Here is a 19,946-nt window from a genome sequence, read left to right as displayed (position 1 = left end):
GATAGCCTTGCGGAGGGAATAGCTGCACTGTTTGTATTCGGTCATGTTACCAGACACCTTGCCCTGATTAAAAGCAGTGGTTCGCGCTTTCAGTTTCACGCGAATGCTGCCATCAATCCACGGTTTCTGGTTAGGGAATGTTTTAATCGTTGCTATGGGAACGACATCTTCAACGCACGTTCTAATGAACTCGCACACCGAATCAGCGTATTCGTCAATATTGTTATCTGACGCAATACGAAACATATCCCAGTCCACGTGATGGAAGCAGTCTTGGAGTGTGGAGTCAGCTTGGTCGGACCAGCGTTGGACAGACCTCAGCGTGGGAGCCTCTTGTTTTAGTTTCTGTCTGTAGGCAGGGATCAACAAAATGGAGTCGTGGTCAGCTTTTCCGAAAGGGGGGCGGGGCAGGGCCTTATATGCGTCGCGGAAGTTAGAGTAACAATGATCCAAGGTTTTTCCACCCCTGGTTGCGCAATAAGGTACTTGAGGTAGATACAGTGCCTTGCGAAAATATTCGGCCCCCTTGAACTTTGCGACCTTTTGCCACATTTCAGGCTTCAAACATAAAGATATAAAACTGTATTTTTTTGTGAAGAATCAACAACAAGTGGGACACAATCATGAAGTGGAACGACATTTATTGGATATTTCAAACTTTTTTAACAAATCAAAAACTGAAAAATTGGGCGTGCAAAATTATTCAGCCCCCTTAAGTTAATACTTTGTAGCGCCACCTTTTGCTGTGATTACAGCTGTAAGTCGCTTGGGGTATGTCTCTATCAGTTTTGCACATCGAGAGACTGAATTTTTTTCCCATTCCTCCTTGCAAAACAGCTCGAGCTCAGTGAGGTTGGATGGAGAGCATTTGTGAACAGCAGTTTTCAGTTCTTTCCACAGATTCTCGATTGGATTCAGGTCTGGACTTTGACTTGGCCATTCTAACACCTGGATATGTTTACCATTCCATTGTAGATTTTGCTTTATGTTTTGGATCATTGTCTTGTTGGAAGACAAATCTCCGTCCCAGTCTCAGACTTTTGCAGGTTTTCTTCCAGAATGGTCCTGTATTTGGCTCCATCCATCTTCCCATCAATTTTAACCATCTTCCCTGTCCCTGCTGAAGAAATGCAGGCCCAAACCATGATGCTGCCACCACCATGTTTGACAGTGGGGATGGTGTATTCAGGGTGATGAGCTGTGTTGCTTTTACGCCAAACATAACGTTTTGCATTGTTGCCAAAAAGTTCAATTTTGGTTTCATCTGACCAGAGCACCTTCTTCCACATGTTTGGTGTGTCTCCCAGGTGGCTTGTGGCAAACTTCAAACGACACTTTTTATGGATATCTTTAAGAAATGGCTTTCTTCTTGCCACTCTTCCATAAAGGCCAGATTTGTGCAATATACGACTGATTGTTGTCCTATGGACAGAGTCTCCCACCTCAGCTGTAGATCTCTGCAGTTCATCCAGAGTGATCATGGGCCTCTTGGCTGCATTTCTGATCAGTCTTCTCCTTGTATGAGCTGAAAGTTTAGAGGGACGGCCAGGTCTTGGTAGATTTGCAGTGGTCTGATACTCCTTCCATTTCAATATTATCGCTTGCACAGTGCTCCTTGGGATGTTTAAAGCTTGGGAAATCTTTTTGTATCCAAATCCGGCTTTAAACTTCTTCACAACAGTATCTCGGACCTGCCTGGTGTGTTCCTTGTTCTTCATGATGCTCTCTGCGCTTTTAACGGACCTCTGAGACTATCACAGTGCAGGTGCATTTATACGGAGACTTGATTACACACAGGTGGATTGTATTTATCATCATTAGTCATTTAGGTCAACATTGGATCATTCAGAGATCCTCACTGAACTTCTGGAGAGAGTTTGCTGCACTGAAAGTAAAGGGGCTGAATAATTTTGCACGCCCAATTTTTCAGTTTTTGATTTGTTAAAAAAATTTGAAATATCCAATAAATGTCGTTCCACTTCATGAGTGTGTCCCACTTGTTGTTGATTCTTCACAAAAAAATACAGTTTTATATCTTTATGTTTGAAGCCTGAAATGTGGCAAAAGGTCGCAAAGTTCAAGGGGGCCGAATACTTTCGCAAGGCACTGTATGTACACGAAGGCAGGGTAAAGTGACTAGACATCAGGATAGATAATAATACGAGTAAGAATAAAGAACAAAAAAGCAGCAGCATATGATGAGTGTGAAAGTGTATGTGTGTATATGTGAGTGCGCGTGTGTATGTGTTTGTGTGTGTTGTGTCGGTATGCGTGTGTGTGTGTTATGTCTGTGTGTGCGTGCATGTGAATGTGTGTAGTGCATGTGAATGTGTGTAGTGCATGTGAATATGTGTAGTGCATGTGAATGTGTGTGGTGCATGTGAATGTGTGTAATGCATGTGAATGTGTGTGGTGCATGTGAATGTGTGTAATGCATGTGAATGTGTGTGGTGCATGTGAATGTGTGTGGTGCATGTGAATGTGTGTAGTACATGTGAATGTGTGTAGTGCATGTCAATGTGTGTAGTGCATGTGAATGTGTGTAGTGCATGTGAATGTGTGTAGTGCATGTGAATGTGTGTAGTACATGTGAATGTGTGTAGTGCATGTCAATGTGTGTAGTACATGTGAATGTGTGTAGTGCATGTCAATGTGTGTAGTACATGTGAATGTGTGTAGTGCATGTCAATGTGTGTAGTACATGTGAATGTGTGTAGTGCATGTCAATGTGTGTAGTACATGTGAATGTGTGTAGTGCATGTCAATGTGTGTAGTGCATGTGAATGTGTGTAGTACATGTGAATGTGTGTGGTGCATGTGAATGTGTGTGGTGCATGTGAATGTGTGTAGTGCATGTGAATGTGTGTGGTGCATGTGAATGTGTGTAGTACATGTGAATGTGTGTAGTGCATGTGAATGTGTGTAGTACATGTGAATGTGTGTGGTGCATGTGAATGTGTGTGGTGCATGTGAATGTGTGTAGTACATGTGAATGTGTGTAGTGCATGTGAATGTGTGTAGTACATGTGAATGTGTGTAGTGCATGTGAATGTGTGTAGTGCATGTGAATGTGTGTGGTGCATGTGAATGTGTGTAGTGCATGTGAATGTGTGTAATGCATGTGAATGTGTGTAGTGCATGTCAATGTGTGTAGTACATGTGAATGTGTGTAGTGCATGTCAATGTGTGTAGTACATGTGAATGTGTGTAGTGCATGTGAATGTGTGTAGTGCATGTGAATGTGTGTAGTACATGTGAATGTGTGTAGTGCATGTGAATGTGTGTAGTGCATGTGAATGTAGTGTGTAGTGTACATGTGAATGTGTGTAGTGCATGTCAATGTGTGTAGTACATGTGAATGTGTGTAGTGCATGTCAATGTGTGTAGTGCATGTGAATGTGTGTGTGCATGTGAAGTACATGTGAATGTGTGTGGTGCATGTGAATGTGTGTGGTGCATGTGAATGTGTGTAGTGCATGTGAATGTGTGTGGTGCATGTGAATGTGTGTAGTACATGTGAATGTGTGTAGTGCATGTGAATGTGTGTAGTACATGTGAATGTGTGTGGTGCATGTGAATGTGTGTGGTGCATGTGAATGTGTGTAGTACATGTGAATGTGTGTAGTGCATGTGAATGTGTGTAGTACATGTGAATGTGTGTAGTGCATGTGAATGTGTGTAGTGCATGTGAATGTGTGTGGTGCATGTGAATGTGTGTAGTGCATGTGAATGTGTGTAATGCATGTGAATGTGTGTGGTGCATGTGAATGTGTGTAGTGCATGTCAATGTGTGTAGTACATGTGAATGTGTGTAGTGCATGTGAATGTGTGTAATGCATGTGAATGTGTGTAGTACATGTGAATGTGTGTGGTGCATGTGAATGTGTGTAGTACATGTGAATGTGTGTGGTGCATGTGAATGTGTGTAGTACATGTGAATGTGTGTAGTGCATGTGAATGTGTGTAGTACATGTGAATGTGTGTAGTACATGTGAATGTGTGTGGTGCATGTGAATGTGTGTAGTGCATGTGAATGTGTGTAGTACATGTGAATGTGTGTAGTACATGTGAATGTGTGTAGTACATGTGAATGTGTGTAGTACATGTGAATGTGTGTGGTGCATGTGAATGTGTGTGGTGCATGTGAATGTGTGTGGGTTTTGTATATAGTGTGTATAGTCTTGTGACTGTGCATAGAGTCTGTGACAATAGGGTCAATGCAGATAGTCCATGTAACCATTTAAATAACGATTTAGCAATATTATGGCTATTTAGCAGTCTTATAGCTATTTAGCAGTCTTATAGCTATTAGGCAGTCATAGCTATTTAGCAGTCTTATAGCTATTTAGCAGTCTTATAGCTATTAGGCAGTCTTATAGCTATTTAGCAGTCTTATAGCTATTTAGCAGTCTTATAGCTATTAGGCAGTCTTATAGCTTTGGGGTAGAAGCTGTCTCGGTGTCCACCCTATTGAAATCAGCTGGGTAAATCATCAATGTAAATGTGGTGAACATATAGGCTTATTTCAGCTGTCTGAAGAGAACACAGCCTTTTGACCTCTGATATGTTTTGCATAGTAGCCTGGTGCAGCACATGAACCCTTTGGCTGGAGACAGACATCTAGAGACAGACTAGAGACAGGCGTCTAGAGACAGACTAGAGACAGATTAGAGACGGACTAAAGACAGACTACCGACAGACTAGAGACAGACTAGAGACAGATTAGAGACAGACAAGAGACAGACGTCTAGAGACAGACTGGAGACAGTCTAGAGACAGACTAGAGACAGTTGTCTAGAGACAGACTAGAGAAGATTAGAGACAGACTAAAGACAGACTAGCGACGGACTAGAGACAGACTAGAGACAGATTAGAGACAGACAACAGACAGAAGTCTAGAGACAGATGTTTATAGACAGACTGTAGACAGACTAGAGACAGACATCTAGAGACAGACTAGAGACAGACCAGAGACAGACTAGAGACAGACTGGAGACAGACTGGAGACAGACTAGAGACAGACTAGAGACAGACGTATAGAGACAGTCTAGAGACTGTCTAGAGAAAGACTAGAGACAGACGTCTAGAGACAGACTACAGACAGACTAAAGACAGACACCTAGAGACAGACTAGAGACAAACTAGAGACAGACTGAAGACAGACTAGAGACAGACGTCTAGAGACAGACTAGAGACAGACGTCTAGAGACAGACTAGAGACAGGCTAGAGACAGACATCTAGAGACAGTCTAGAGACAGATTAGAGACAGACTAGAGACAGACTGGAGACAGTCTAGAGGCAGACTAGATACAGACGTATAGAGACAGTCTAGAGACTGTCTTGAGATAGACTAGAGACAGACGTCTAGAGACAGACTACAGACAGACTAAAGACAGACGTCTAGAGACAGACTAGAGACAGACTAGAGACATACGCCTAGAGACAGTCTAGAGACAGCCTAGAGACAGACTAGAGACAGACTAGAGACAGACTGGATAGTGTCTAGAGACAGACTAGAGACAGATGTCTAGAGACAGACTAGAAACAATCGTCTAGAGACAGACCAGAGACAGATGTCTAGAGACAGACTAGAGACAGACTAGAGACAGACGCCTAGAGACAGACTAGAGACAGACGTCTAGAGACAGACGTCTAGAGACAGACTAGAGACAGACTGGAGACAGACTGGAGACAGACGTCTAGAGACAGTCTAGAGACAGACTAGAGACAGACGTCTGGAGACAGACTAGAGACAGACGTCTAGAGACAGTCTAGAGACTGTCTTGAGATAGACTAGAGTCAGACGTCTAGAGACAGACTAGAGACAGACTGGAGACAGACTGGAGACAGAGGTCTAGAGACAGTCAAGAGAGAGTCTAGAGACAGACTAGAGACAGACTAGAGATAGACGTCTGGCAGGTTTCAGCTCAATCCCCTTATTTAATTTCTTTCTTCTCATCCAGACGGAACGAGAGAGCAGGGAGGAGAGAGGGGGAGAAGAGGGGGCGGTTAGGGGTCAAAGAGAGAAAAGGAGAAAGAAAGAGAGAAAGAGAGAAAGAAAGAAGGCAAGCAGAGAATGGGTTAATATTGCTTGGAGCTGAAAGGACCCGAGATGAAATTTGGCAACATCACGCACGCACACACACCCGCACGCGCACACGCAGGCAATGTTACAAATAATACACAGTAAGATGCCATAGCATCTTCTGGCCGAAGTACACTCTTGTCTACTTGTTATTATCTGACATTGGCAAATCAACAACTACACAATGTACTCAAGGTCACATCGACCTTGGCGAACTATACTGAAGGCCACATCGACCTTGGCGAACTATACTGAAGGTCACATCGACCTTGGCGAACTTTTCTGACCATAAGCTTATCTTGACCACATGCTGTCATATTACAGACAACCACAGCACACAGTGACCCCAGTGTAGCTGGGAGAGCTTCCAGGGAACGTATTGCAGAGGTGGGGCTAACATCATCTGCCAAATATTTAACCTCAGTTGGTCAACTTTTTATCTCCTCAAAGAGTTGCAGATGTTGCTTTGAGGCAGATTACGTTTGTAATGTAGACACAGTCTTGTCCACTGGTCCTAAAATCAGTCCATACAACTCAAGGCTGGATCACTAGTGTTACTTTATTCATTTAAAAAAACACCTCCCCACCTGATTACAAAAAAACATCAGAAAATACACCAGAATAGTGTATTTCAAAGATAAATTGTAGCCTACAAATAGATAGGCCTATTTATTCCCTGTCAATGTCCATGATTGATGCAGGGGACATCCAGCACTTGCAGATCCTCCCCAAAACATTGTGGTCCCAGTCAGTTGGTTTTATTTATTTGCCCTCAACATCGCCTTGTACCCAGCGGTAGAAGTCAGGGACTTGCCAGGACCCGCCCTGTACAATCAACAGCACCGCACGGAGTTGACAAGTGCGCCCTCCCCCATCAACGTCGTTTGACATATACCCATCGTTACAGGATTCGCCTCTGGCAGTTTTTAAAAAGGCAAGCTCAAAACCACATATTATACTGTGTGTGTAGAAAACGTGCGGGGAGGACAGCCTACAGAGATTGGTTCTTCTACAAGACAATCCCTGCTTTCTTCTTCTTCATTTGGAGACAATTGATGTGCATGCGTAAAACGACATTTGAAAGCCCAAAAGGAGAAGACTCGGGTTATTTCGCGGTGGACAATCTAAACTCGAATATAAATGGACATTTGACACAATAAAGACAGAGTGGGTGAAGAGTGGAACCTTAGCATTTGATACAGTGATTCGGGGACTTTTAGGCACTCAGGCATTGGCCACCTGTGGATGGTGACTCTTTCAAGGACTTTTGCCCCAAAACCCCAATGATCGAAAGCATTGCAAGCGTTCCCATGCAGAACACATAGTAGTTGATTATAGTTGTTTTATGTTTGTAATCGTTTTAATTTGAAACAATATGCTGATTAGTTTTTCACTCCTGGCAACGCTTTTCCTAAGCGAGTCGGGTTGTTTGGGCTCGTTCGTACCGTGCGAACCGTGTGACCAGAAGGTTATGTCGATGTGTCCGCCAGTACCGGTGGGATGCCAGCTGGTGAAGGAGCCTGGCTGTGGTTGCTGCCTGACTTGCGCGCTCCCCGAGGGACAGTCGTGCGGGGTGTACACGGGGACTTGCACGCACGGGCTCCGATGCCTGCCGAAGAGCGGGGAGGAGAAACCGCTGCACGCGCTCCTCCACGGGAGAGGAGTGTGCGCCAACGAGAAGATGTACAAGCCGCTGCATCCAGGCAGTGGTAAATATGAGTCTTCATTGACTGATTTATCATTTTTTACCGTTTGTATTTCTTTAAAATGTTCAATACATATATATATCTATATTGGAACTACATCGGCAGATTATCCCATTTGTTAGACACACACACACACACACACAAAAAAAACACCACACCCTGTAGTTGTAGTGTATTCCAAATATACCACATGTATTGCCAAGATTGTTTGATTGATAACACACAGCTGAGAGCTGAACATCAGGGGTTTTCAAGGGCATCATCTTGGCATGAGTGACCTAGTGCCTGGTACATTAAACAAGGTAAAGAATTACAAACATTACAAACATTTTAGAGCCTCCTGAGCTCTTTAGAGGGCTATTTGAGGGACAATCACTGTGTCTGACACATTAGCACTTAGTCAGCGGGTTTCTTAAGTGTCACGTTCTTTCACAGGGTTTCCCCCAAGCTTTAGTTTTCAGAGAGGGATCAGCGTTTTACCCTCCCTCTCTCCATTGCCATGTTCCCCTCCTCAGCTTCACCTGCAATAAGTCATCTCTACATCTTTCTCTGGCTAGATTTCTTCCTCCAACTCTTTCTCACCTAAGTCATTTCTCTCTCCCCTCCTTCACCAATATCCTTTCTCTATCTCACTCTTCCTCCTTTAAATCCCATCTCCTTCTCCTCCTTCTCTCCATCTCTCCCTCCATCATCTTTAAACTGTGCAGTGATTCAGCAGAATGTTAGCTGAGCGTGCCTCTCTGACTGCCAGCCTGCTGCTAGATAAGATATACCACCTCTTCTCATTTCCTGCAGGGTGTGAGAATTTAGAGAGGACAGAGGGCAAGGGGAAGGAGAGAGAGAAAGAGATAAAGACAGAGCAAGACAGACAGAGAGAGATGAAGAGAGAGATGAAGATAGAGAGAGAGTGGGAGGTAGAACGAGAGAGGAAGGGGATAAGGAGTCTTTTAGTTACTACTTAATCTGTGGGATTTCGAGAGAATCAAATTCGCCCAGATCAGGAAATACATCATAACCCACTGAATCCCTCAGTCAGCAGCACTGGCAAGATTAGAGAGGGCCAGATTAGGAAGTGAGGACTTGATTGGGTTTTAAACTAGGCTATGCTGCCTACGCGCCAGCCTCTGGAGAGAAATAGTGTCAGCGGAACCGGTGGACTGAAGAGGGAATTCTCTTTTCTGAGAATAATCTAGGAAGGATGATGGGAGCGATGATGTCACAAGAGATATTCTCAACCCCTGTGACATACCACTCATTCGCCTGTTTAGCGAGGTATAGTTTAGTTTATTAGGATCCCCATTAGCTACTGCACATGCAGCAGCTACTCTTCCTTGAGTCCAAATGAAACATACAAGTACATGACAACGTAAAGAACAGTAATAGACAAGAACAACAGAAGATATTACATTCAAACCCCCTCCCCCAAAAAAGAGTTATATAATATTTAACTTTTATAACTCTTATATAATATGTCATTCTTACAACTCTCATATATTATATAACTATTGCAACTCTTATATATTATATTACTCTTATAACTTATATAATATATAACTATTATATAACTCTTATAACGTATATAATATATAACTCTTATAATTCTTATATAATATATAACTCTTATGACTCTTATCTCTTACAAAATATATAACACTTGTATAATATACAACTCTTATATAATATATAACTCTTATATATTATATAATTCTTATAACTCTTAAACAATATATAGCTCTTATAACTATTACATAATATATAACTATTATAACTATTATAACTCTGATATAAAATATATAACTCTTAAACCTCTTATATAATATATAACTCATATTACTCTTATATATTATATAACTCTTATAACTCTTATATAATATATAACTCTTAAAACTCATATGAAATATATAACTCTTATAACTCTTATATAATAAATAACTCTTATAACTCTTATATATTAAATAACTCTTATAACTCTTGTATATTATATAACTTATGTAATATATAACTCTTATAACTCTTATAATATATATAACTCGAATATATTATATAACTCTTATAACTCATATATATTATATAACTCTTATATAATGTATAGCTCTTATAACTCTTATATAATATATAACTCTTATAACTCTTATATAATATGTGACTCTTATAACTCTTATATAATATGTAACTCTTATAACGCTTATATATTATATAACTCTTATTTTATTTGTATTTTTTAATGATGAATTTAATGTAATATCTTCTGTTATAGGAAAGACACCAAGAGACAACACAAATACTATTTGCACACTATTCATATATACATATTGTTAAATACAGTACAGTTGAATCTTATATATTATATAGCTCTTATATAATATATAACTCTTATAAATCTTATATAATATATAACTCTTTTAACTCGTATATAATATATATATATAATGCGGACTCCCGGACGCACATCAAAACAATAGGGAGGGTCCGGGTGGGTGTCTGTCCATGGTGGCGGCTCCGGCGCGGGACGTGGACTCCACTCAATCAATGTCTTAGTCCCTCCTCCTCGCGTCCTAGGATAGTCCACCCTCGCCGCCGACCATGGCCTAGTAGTCCTCACCCAGAACCCCACTGGACTGAGGGGCAGCTCGGGACTGAGGGGCAGCTCGGGACTGAGGGGAAGCTCGGGACTGAGGGGAAGCTCGGGACTGAGGGGAAGCTCAGCACTGAGAGGAAGCTCAGCACTGAGAGGAAGCTCAGGCAGGTAGTTGGATCTGGCAGATCCTGGCTGGCTGGCGGTTCTGGCAGATCCTGGCTAACTGGCGGATCTGGAAGAGTCTGGCTGACTGGCGGATCTGGAAGAGTCTGGCTGACTGGCGGATCTGGAAGAGTCTGGCTGACTGGCGGATCTGGAAGAGTCTGGCTGACTGGCAGATCTGGAAGAGTCTGGCAGACTGGCAGCTCCTTGCAGACTGGCAGCTCCTTGCAGACTGGCAGCTCCTTGCAGACTGACAGCTCCTTGCAGACTGACAGCTCTGGCTGCTCCATGCAGACTGGCAGCTCTGGCTGCTTCATGCAGACTAGCAGCTCTGGCTGCTCCATGCAGACTGGCAGCTCTGGCTGCTTCATGCAGACTGGCAGCTCTGGCTGCTCCATGCAGACTGGCAGCTCTGGCTGCTTCATGCAGACTGGCAGCTCTGGCTGCTTCATGCAGACTGGCAGCTCTGGCTGCTCCATGTAGACTGGCAGCTCTGGCTGCTCCATGCAGGCTGGCAGCTCTGGCTGCGCTGAACAGGCAGGAGACTCCAGCAGCGCTGTAGAGGAGGAAGGCTCTGGCTGCGCTGAACAGGCGGGAGACTCCTGCAGCGCAGGAGAGGAGAAAGGCTCCGGCAGCGCTGAACAGGCGGGAGGCTCCGGCAGCGCAGGAGAGGAGGAAGGCTCTGGCTGCGCTGAACAGGCGGGAGACTCCTGCAGCGCAGGAGAGGAGAAAGGCTCCGGCAGCGCTGAACAGGCGGGAGGCTCCGGCAGCGCAGGAGAGGAGGAAGGCTCGGGCAGCGCTGAACAGGCGGGAGACTCCGGCAGCGCAGGAGAGGAGAAAGGCTCCGGCAGCGCTGGAGAGGCGAGGCGCACTGTAGACCTGATGTGTGGTGCTGGCACTGGTGGTACTGGGCCGAGGACACGCACAGGAAGCCTGGTGTGGGGAGCTGCCACCGGAGGGCTGGTGTGTGGAGGTGGCATAGGATGGGCTAGACCGTGAAGGCGTACTGGAGATCTTGAGAGCAGTGCTGGCACAGGACGTGCAAGGCTAGGGATGTGCACAGGAGGCCTGGTGCGTGAGGCTGGCACCAACTTCACCAGCCGACTAACACGCACCTCAGGACGAGTATGGAGCGCTGACCCAGGTGCCATCAAATCCCGACACGCTCCGTCGGGCGAATTCCATGTTTAAAACACCAACACAGCAACTCCCTCATTACTCTCTCCTCCAATTTCCCCATTAACTCCTTCACAGTCTCTGCTTCGCTCACCTCCAACACCGGCTCTGGTTCTGGTCTCCTCCTTGGTTCCTCACGATAAACAGGGAGAGTTGGCTCAGGTCTGACTCCTGACTCTGCCACACTCTCCCTGAGCCCTTCCCCAATACATTTTTGGGGCTGACTCTCGGGCTTCCATCCGCGCCGCCGTGCTTGCTTCGCCAACCTCATTCTCTCGTAACCTTCTGCACACTGCTCCATCGAATCCCAGGCGGGCTCCGGCACTCTCCCTGGGTCGACCGCCCACCTGTCTATCTCCTCCCAAGTTGTGTAGTCCAGATATTGTTGCTCCTGTTGCCGCTGTTGCTTCTCCTCATACCAGCGCCTCTCAGCTCTCGCCGCCTCCAGTTCTTCTTTGGGGCGGCGATATTCTCCAGGCTGCACCTTGGGGCGGCTACACTCCCCTGGTTTAGCCCAGGGTCCTCTCCCGTCGAGGATTTCCTCCCATGTCCAGAAATCCTTATTACGTATCTCCTGCTGCTCCTACCTGTTGACACGCTGCTTGGTCCTGTTAGGGTGGGTGATTCTGTAACGGCTTTCTTGTGGTGAAGGAGAGTCGGACCAAAATGCAGCGTGATGATGATTCATGATATTTTAATGAAGGAAAAAACTATACATAAAGACACTACAAAATAATGAAATGTGAAAACCGAAACAGCCCTATCTGGTGCAAACACAAAGACAGGAACAATCACCCACAAAACACTCAAAGAATATGGCTGCCTAAATATGGTTCCCAATCAGAGACAACGATAAACACCTGCCTCTGATTGAGAACCACTCCAGACAGCCATAGACTTTGCTAGATACCCCCCACTAAGCTACACACCCAATACCTAACAAAACCCCAAGACAAAACACACCACAATAAACCCATGTCACACCCCGGCCTGACCAAATAAATAAAGACAAACACAATATACTTCGACCAGGGCGTGACAATTATATAAATCTTATATAATGTATAGCTCTTATAACTCTTATATAATATGTAACTCTTATAACTCTTATATATTATATAACTCTTATATATTATTTAACTCTTATTTTATTTGTATTTTTTTATTATGAATTTAATGTAATATCTTCTGTTATAGGAAAGACACCAAGAGACAACACAAATACTATTTACATACTATTCATATATACATATTGTTAAATACAGTACAGTTAAATCTTATATATTATATAGCTCTTATATAACATATAACACTTATAACTCTTATGTAATATATAGCTCTTATAACTCTTATATAGTATATAACTCTTATAACTCATATATAGTATATAACTCTTATAACTCTTATGTAATATATAGCTCTTACAACTCTTATATAATTTGTAACTCTTACAACTCTTATATATTTTATTATTCTTATAACTCTTATAAAATACATAACTCTTATAACTCTTATAAAATACATAACTCTTATAACTCGTATATATTATATAACTCTTATAACTCGTATATATTATATAACTCCTATATAATGTATAGCTCTTATAACTCTTATATATTGTATAACTCTTATAACTCTTATATAATATGTAACTCTTATAACTCTTATATAATATATAACTCTTATAACCCTTATATAATATATAACTCTTATAACTTGTATATAATATATAACTCTTATAAGTCTTATATAATATATAACTCTTATAACTCTTATATAATATATAACTCTTATATAATATGTAACTCTTACAACTCTTATGTATTTTATAATTCTTATAATTGTTATATAATATATAACTCTTATAACTCTTATATAATATGTAATTCTTATGACTCTTATATAATATATAACTCTTATGTAGTATATAGCTCTTATATATTATATAAATCTTATATAATGTATAGCTCTTATAACTCTTATATAATATGTAAATCTTATAACTCTTATATATTATATAACTCTTATAACTCTTATATATTATATAACTCTTATTTTATTTGTATTTTTTAATTATGAATTTAATGTAATATCTTCTGTTATAGGAAAGACACCAAGAGACAACACAAAAACTATTTACATACTATTCATATATACATATTGTTAAATACAGTACAGTTAAATTTGAGATATTATATAGCTCTTATATAATATATAACTCTTATAAAATTTAAATAATATATAACTCTTATATAATATGTAACTCTTATAACTCTTATATATTATATAAGTCTTATAACTCTTATATGATATATAACTATTTTAACTCTTACATAATATGTAAATCTTATAACTCGTAAAAAATATATAACTCTTTGAACTCTTATATATTATATAAGTCTTATAACTCCTATATAATATATAACTCCTCTGTAATATATAGCTCTTATAACTCGTATATAATACATAACTCTTATGTAATATATAGCTCTTATAACTTTTATATATTATGTAACTCTTATATAATATATAACTCTTATAACTCTTATATAATATATAACTCTTATAACTCTTATATAATATGTAACTCTTGCAACTCTTATATATTTTATAATTCTTATAACTCTTATATAATATATAACTCTTATACCTCGTATATAATATATAACTCTTATAACTCTTATAATATATATAACTCCTATATATTATATAACTCTTATATAATGTATAGCTCTTATAACTCTTATATATTATATAACTCTTATAACTCATCTATAATATATAACTCTTATAACTTGTATATAATATATAACTCTTATAACTCTTATGTAATATAACTCTCATAATATATAACTCTTATGTAATATAACTCTCATAATATATAACTCTTATAACTCTTATATAATATTTATCTCTTATCACTCTTATATAATATATAACTCATAACTCTTCTATAATATGTAACTGTTATAACTCTTATGTATTATATAACTCATAACTTTGTTGTAATGAAACATTCCTCATGCTTATAGATCTGTCCCTGCTGCATATGGTCTATCTTTAGTCAGTGTTGATATCTTTATGGCAGATGAAGTGCGTTGCAGAAATATGCATGTAGAGATGTGGACATTTGGATTTGGCAAGACCCAGGGATTCTTGCCAGTTTTATAGGAGCTGTTCGCATTTGTCATTCACAGACAAGGGGTAGAGAGAGAAATGAAGATAGGGGAGGAGAATGACAGAGAGAGAGAGAGAGAGTTTGTTGTTTTTCACTTTATATATTCACTTTGTATGTTGTCTACCTCACTTGCTTTGGCAATGTTAACACATGTTTCCCATGCCAATAAAGCCCTTGAATTGAATTGAATTGAATTGAATTGAGAGAGAGAGAGAGAGAGAGAGAGAGAGAGAGAGAGAGAGAGAGAAAGAGAGAGAGAGAGAGAGAGAGAGAGAGAGAGAGAGAGAGAGAGAGGTGTAGAATGCTGTATGTTCATTGGATGACCCAGTTTAAAAGTCATGCCTTCCATTGCATGTGCCAAGCATTGACTTGAGAGGTCTGTTGCATTGTCATGATAGACCACACCACTCTCTTGGCCCTAATCCAGCTATGTCACAGTTTACATTTAGCTCCCTCTTAGCTCCAGCTACAAGCCAGGGACTCTGAAAAAGGAAATCTCCACCTCGCATGCAACAACTCCAGTGTACAACTACAGTACAAATCTTGTATACATACAGTATTAACTGATTCATATATTATATGGAGTCAATTCAACGCCATAAATGAGTAAATATATACACAATATTTGTAGTTGTCCAGTTTAAAAAGAGAGAGTGTTGGAAGAGAGGCAGGAGAGAGTGAGATAGAGGGTGGGAGCAGTGGTGTAAAATGCTTAAGTATTTTTGGGGCATTTGTACTTTACTTTACTATTGCTATTTTTGACTACTTTTACCTTTACTTCACTACATTCCTTAAGAAAATATTGTACTTTTTACTCCATACCTTTTCCTTGACACCCAAAGGAAGTCGTTACATTTTGAATGCTTAACAGGACAGGAAATTTGTCCAATTCATGCACTTATCAACCGAACATCCCTGGTCATCCCTACTGCATCTGATCTGGCAGACTCACTAAACACAAATGCTTTGTTTGTAAATTACGTCTTAGTGTTGGAGTGTGACTCTGGCTTTCCGTAAATAAAAACACTTCTAAAAATGTTGCCATCTGTTTTGCTTAATACAAGGAATTTGAAATTATTTATACTTGTATTGTTGATACTTAAGTATATTTTAAACCAAATACTTTTAGATTTTTACTCAAGGACAATTTTACTGGGTGAATTTGACTTTTAAAGGTATCTTTACTTTTACTCAAGTATGACAGTTGGGTACTTTTTCCACCACTTCAATTCACTCACTTCTCAAGAGAACATCCCTGGTCATCCCTACTGCCTCTGATCTGACGGACTCACTAAACACAAATGCTTTGTTTGTAAATTATGTCTGAGTGTTGAAGTATGCCCCTGGCTATCCATACATAAAGAAATTAAAATGCAAATGATGCCGTCTGGTTTGCTTAATATATGGAATTTGAAATGATTTACAGTTTTACTTTTGATACCTAAGTATATTTAAAACCAAATACTTTTAGACTTTTACTCAAGTAGTATTATACTGGGTCACTTTTACTTGAGTCATTTTCTGTTAAGGTATCTTTACTTTTACTCAAGAATGACAGTTGGATACTTTTTCCACCAATGAGTGAGGGAAAGAGAGAAGAGTGGCGAATAACTCCCTTAACCACTGACTGACCATGTGAGAAGTAGGCACACATTGTAAGAGTCAGCTGGAGATTTCTTGATTGGGAAAAACCTCAAGGTCTCCTTCTAGTGTTAGGAGAGGCTCTGTCTAAACACGCTGCCTCTCTTCAACTCTTTTCCTTCATCTGCACTGATGTGGAAGACCTTGACAGTATCCCACTCTTCCTACCTCCTCCTCTTCATATTCCTCCTCCTCCTCTTCCTCCTCCTTCTCCTCCTCTTGCTCCCCCTCTTTTTCTCCTCCTCCCCTTCCCCTCCTCTTCCTCCTCTTTTTCCTCCTCCTCTTCCTCCTCCCCTTCACCTCCTCTTCCTCCTGCTCCTCTTCCTCACCACCACCGCAACCACCATCATCATCCTCTCTGACTCTCTGTCTCCCCAGATGGTTATTCTCCAGAGGAAGTTATGTTAGCAGAGGTTCCAGAGTCCCTGCTGCCACAGGCCAAGGTGCCTCTGTACGGGGGCAGAGACCACATCAGCAGCCGCAAGGCTCAGGCCATGAAACAGGCTAAAGACCGCAAGAGACAGCAGGCTAAGCTCCACTCTGTCAGCAGCCTTGATTACTCAACCCTCACCCTGGACAAACTGCAGCCTGAGTTTGTAAGTTGAACATATATACAGTGTATACACAGACAAACACGCAGACACACACACACACAGACACACATGCCATTCTTGCCCTAAACTATGACCCTGTATGTGTGTAGGGACCCTGCAGGAGAAAGCTGGACGGGATCATTCAGAGGATGAAAAACACATCTAGAGTCCTAGCTCTGTCCCTATACCTTCCCAACTGTGACAAGAAGGGATTCTTCAAGCATAAGCAGGTACCCATGGACTATTCTATCCTATACTATTGTATCCTATTCTATTCTATCATATTATATTCATTTGATCCTATTCTATCTTATTCCATTCTATCTTATACTATTATATCCTATCCTATTCTATCCTGTTCCATTCTATCCTATTCTATTGTATCCGATTCTATCCTGTTCTGTTCTATCCTTTCTATTATAACCTATTCTGTTTTATTCTATCCCATTCTATTTCATTTCATTGTATTCCTATCCTATCCTATTCCATCCTATTTTATTATATCCTATTCTATTTCATTGTATTCCTATCACATTCTATCCTATTCTATTTCATTTAGTTGTATTCCATCTTATTCCCTGCTATTTCCTCTCCTCCTGCAGTGTAAACCATCACGTGGGCGGAAGCGGGGGATCTGTTGGTGTGTGGACCGTTTTGGCGTGCAGCTCCCTGGCACGGACTACAGTGGAGTGGACATCCAGTGCAAAGACCCGGAGAGCAACAGCAACAAAAACGAATGAGAGATGGCCAATTTGGTCACCTGACATGAGCCAAGGCCCGCCTCCCTTTACCCCTACTCCTGCAAATCACATGTACATGCAAAATATGCAAAAGCCAATCAAATCAGGAAAGCAGAGCACAGATACAGTACATACACATGGTTTTAAACTATACATCTACCTATACTGAGATGACCTATAACCTCCCTTTGAAGCACATATAACAATGTTCTCTGATTTAAATTATATTAGATTCTGTTTAAACAACATTTTAAGGCTAAAGAGTAAAGCTCATCTTTTTCACCTATGTTGTTATCGTGATGTTGACAGGAACTCTTTACTGGGGAGCACAGTAATCTGGGGTCGTATTTAAACGTAACTCTGTTCTCTTGGTCCAAATGTTTGTCCCTTCAGAGCACTTCCCCTACAAGAGAACCTCAGTGACTGAAAGTACTTTATTGTCTGAGTTTGGGTCTATGTCCTTATATGTCTTTCTGAGTGCGATGAGATGAGCTTTTTTCAGTCCTGCTTTTCTTCCACTTTGTCTCCCAGATTGTTCTGAGTTGAGGGTCTTAAGAACTAGTAACTTCTCGTATACAGTAGGTTGTTACAGAGTAGTTACAGTAGCTATCTTAATAAACCCATCAACTGCTACTTCTGATGGGTTGTGTCTCAATATAGTTTCATAGGGGTGACTGTATGAAATGACTGTGTGTGTGTGTGTGTGTGTGTGTGTGTGTGTGTGTGTGTGCCTCCTATACTTTCTCCTTTAGTAGTCTGTATTGTGTCTTACCTTCCGTGAAGTATATAAAAAAGATCACCTCAAAAACACATCATGACAGTCATTTGCTTGTTTTGTCGTTTATAAACGACAGCCAAGAAAGTACTGGTGCTTTGAAAAGTCCAACACAGGCTCAAATCGCATGCAAATGCTGCACAGCGTTTCTATTGACTTCTCGTAGCCTCCTGTCTGACCACAACACAGTCTTCTGCCTAGGACTCTACTGTATGAACCCTGGAAAGGTGTGGCTCTTTGGGTTTCTATGGAAATCTCAGTGCCTTCTCTCTCTCATGACTTTGAATCCAGATTTACATCCAGATTACCAGGCCTTGTCGTTGAACGAGGACATTTTAGCAGTATGTGGATGTGGAGATTGGTCACGGAAGGCCGTGATGATACTTTTTGATCCTACGTCCCGTTTGTGAACATGATGTTAAATCAGAACTCAACTGATTTTATTGAAGCTCAAAACATTTGCCAGATAATTTGTTGACATTCCTTGAAATAGACATCCCTTTTTTCAGCGTATGGTAACATGCCAATAGCTTTGACAGGGGCTGTGTGTACAGCCTATGCCTGCCACTAGAATGCATAGGAGACGTGGAAAGGTTTCTCAACTCAGTCTTAAGCTTGCTTGTATGAAAGACCATGAAATCTCAAACATTCCATAAAAGTGAGATAAAAAAACATGTAGCAAACTAATAGGTAACAGTTTACTTAAAGCCAAACGGTACAATGCTTCTTTGCTGCAATTTACTAACAGGCTGAAATTAGCTGTTTAGTCAGGGTCCATCAGAGACGATGGTAAGACGTTATAACAGGGTCATACATGCTTATGACAATTCTTACAACGCAATAATGCAATACCTGTTGGCTTTAAGTGAAGTGTTACTAACAAATCTATTTATTCATTGTGTAATTGATATACTTTAACCTTGTCTTTTTTGTAACGACAAAGCATTTATTTAAATAAAGTTATGTATTGATGTATGGGAAGGTTTGTTCTGTCTTTTGTTTGCTCTATGCTGTGGAAGTAGGGTTGCAAAATTCCAGTATCTTTCCCCAAAATTGCAAGATTTTCCAGAAATCCCAGTTGGAAGATTCCCAGATTCAGGAGGGAATAAGCAGGAAATCCAGAATCCTCCAACGAGGATTTCTGGCAAACCTGCCAAACTTGGGGAAAGTTACCGGAATTTTGCAATGCTATTTGTAAGCCTTAATGCAAGTTCCCTACTCACCTGCTGCTGGCTTTAAATTATTGTCTACCAGAAGATCCAGTTACCATAGCTACCATACCACATAAAGAAACGTAGAAGAATTTCCATA

General features: G+C 40.8%; 1 protein-coding gene across 1 annotated transcript; it reads left to right on the top strand.

The window, feature by feature from the left end:
- Positions 1-6,920: 6,920 nt before the first annotated feature.
- LOC115119087 (insulin-like growth factor-binding protein 5) lies at positions 6,921-19,616 on the top strand. Its single transcript, XM_065023787.1, has 4 exons — positions 6,921-7,795; positions 16,906-17,123; positions 17,231-17,350; positions 17,723-19,616. The coding sequence occupies exons 1-4, from the start codon at positions 7,462-7,464 to the stop codon at positions 17,858-17,860; spliced, it is 810 nt and encodes a 269-aa protein (XP_064879859.1). The 5' UTR covers positions 6,921-7,461; the 3' UTR covers positions 17,861-19,616.
- Positions 19,617-19,946: the final 330 nt, after the last annotated feature.

This window comes from Oncorhynchus nerka, linkage group LG2 (genome assembly GCF_034236695.1).
Source record: "Oncorhynchus nerka isolate Pitt River linkage group LG2, Oner_Uvic_2.0, whole genome shotgun sequence".
In the NCBI taxonomy this organism is placed as follows: domain Eukaryota; kingdom Metazoa; phylum Chordata; class Actinopteri; order Salmoniformes; family Salmonidae; genus Oncorhynchus; species Oncorhynchus nerka.
This window is presented reverse-complemented; position numbering and strand designations above follow the sequence as displayed.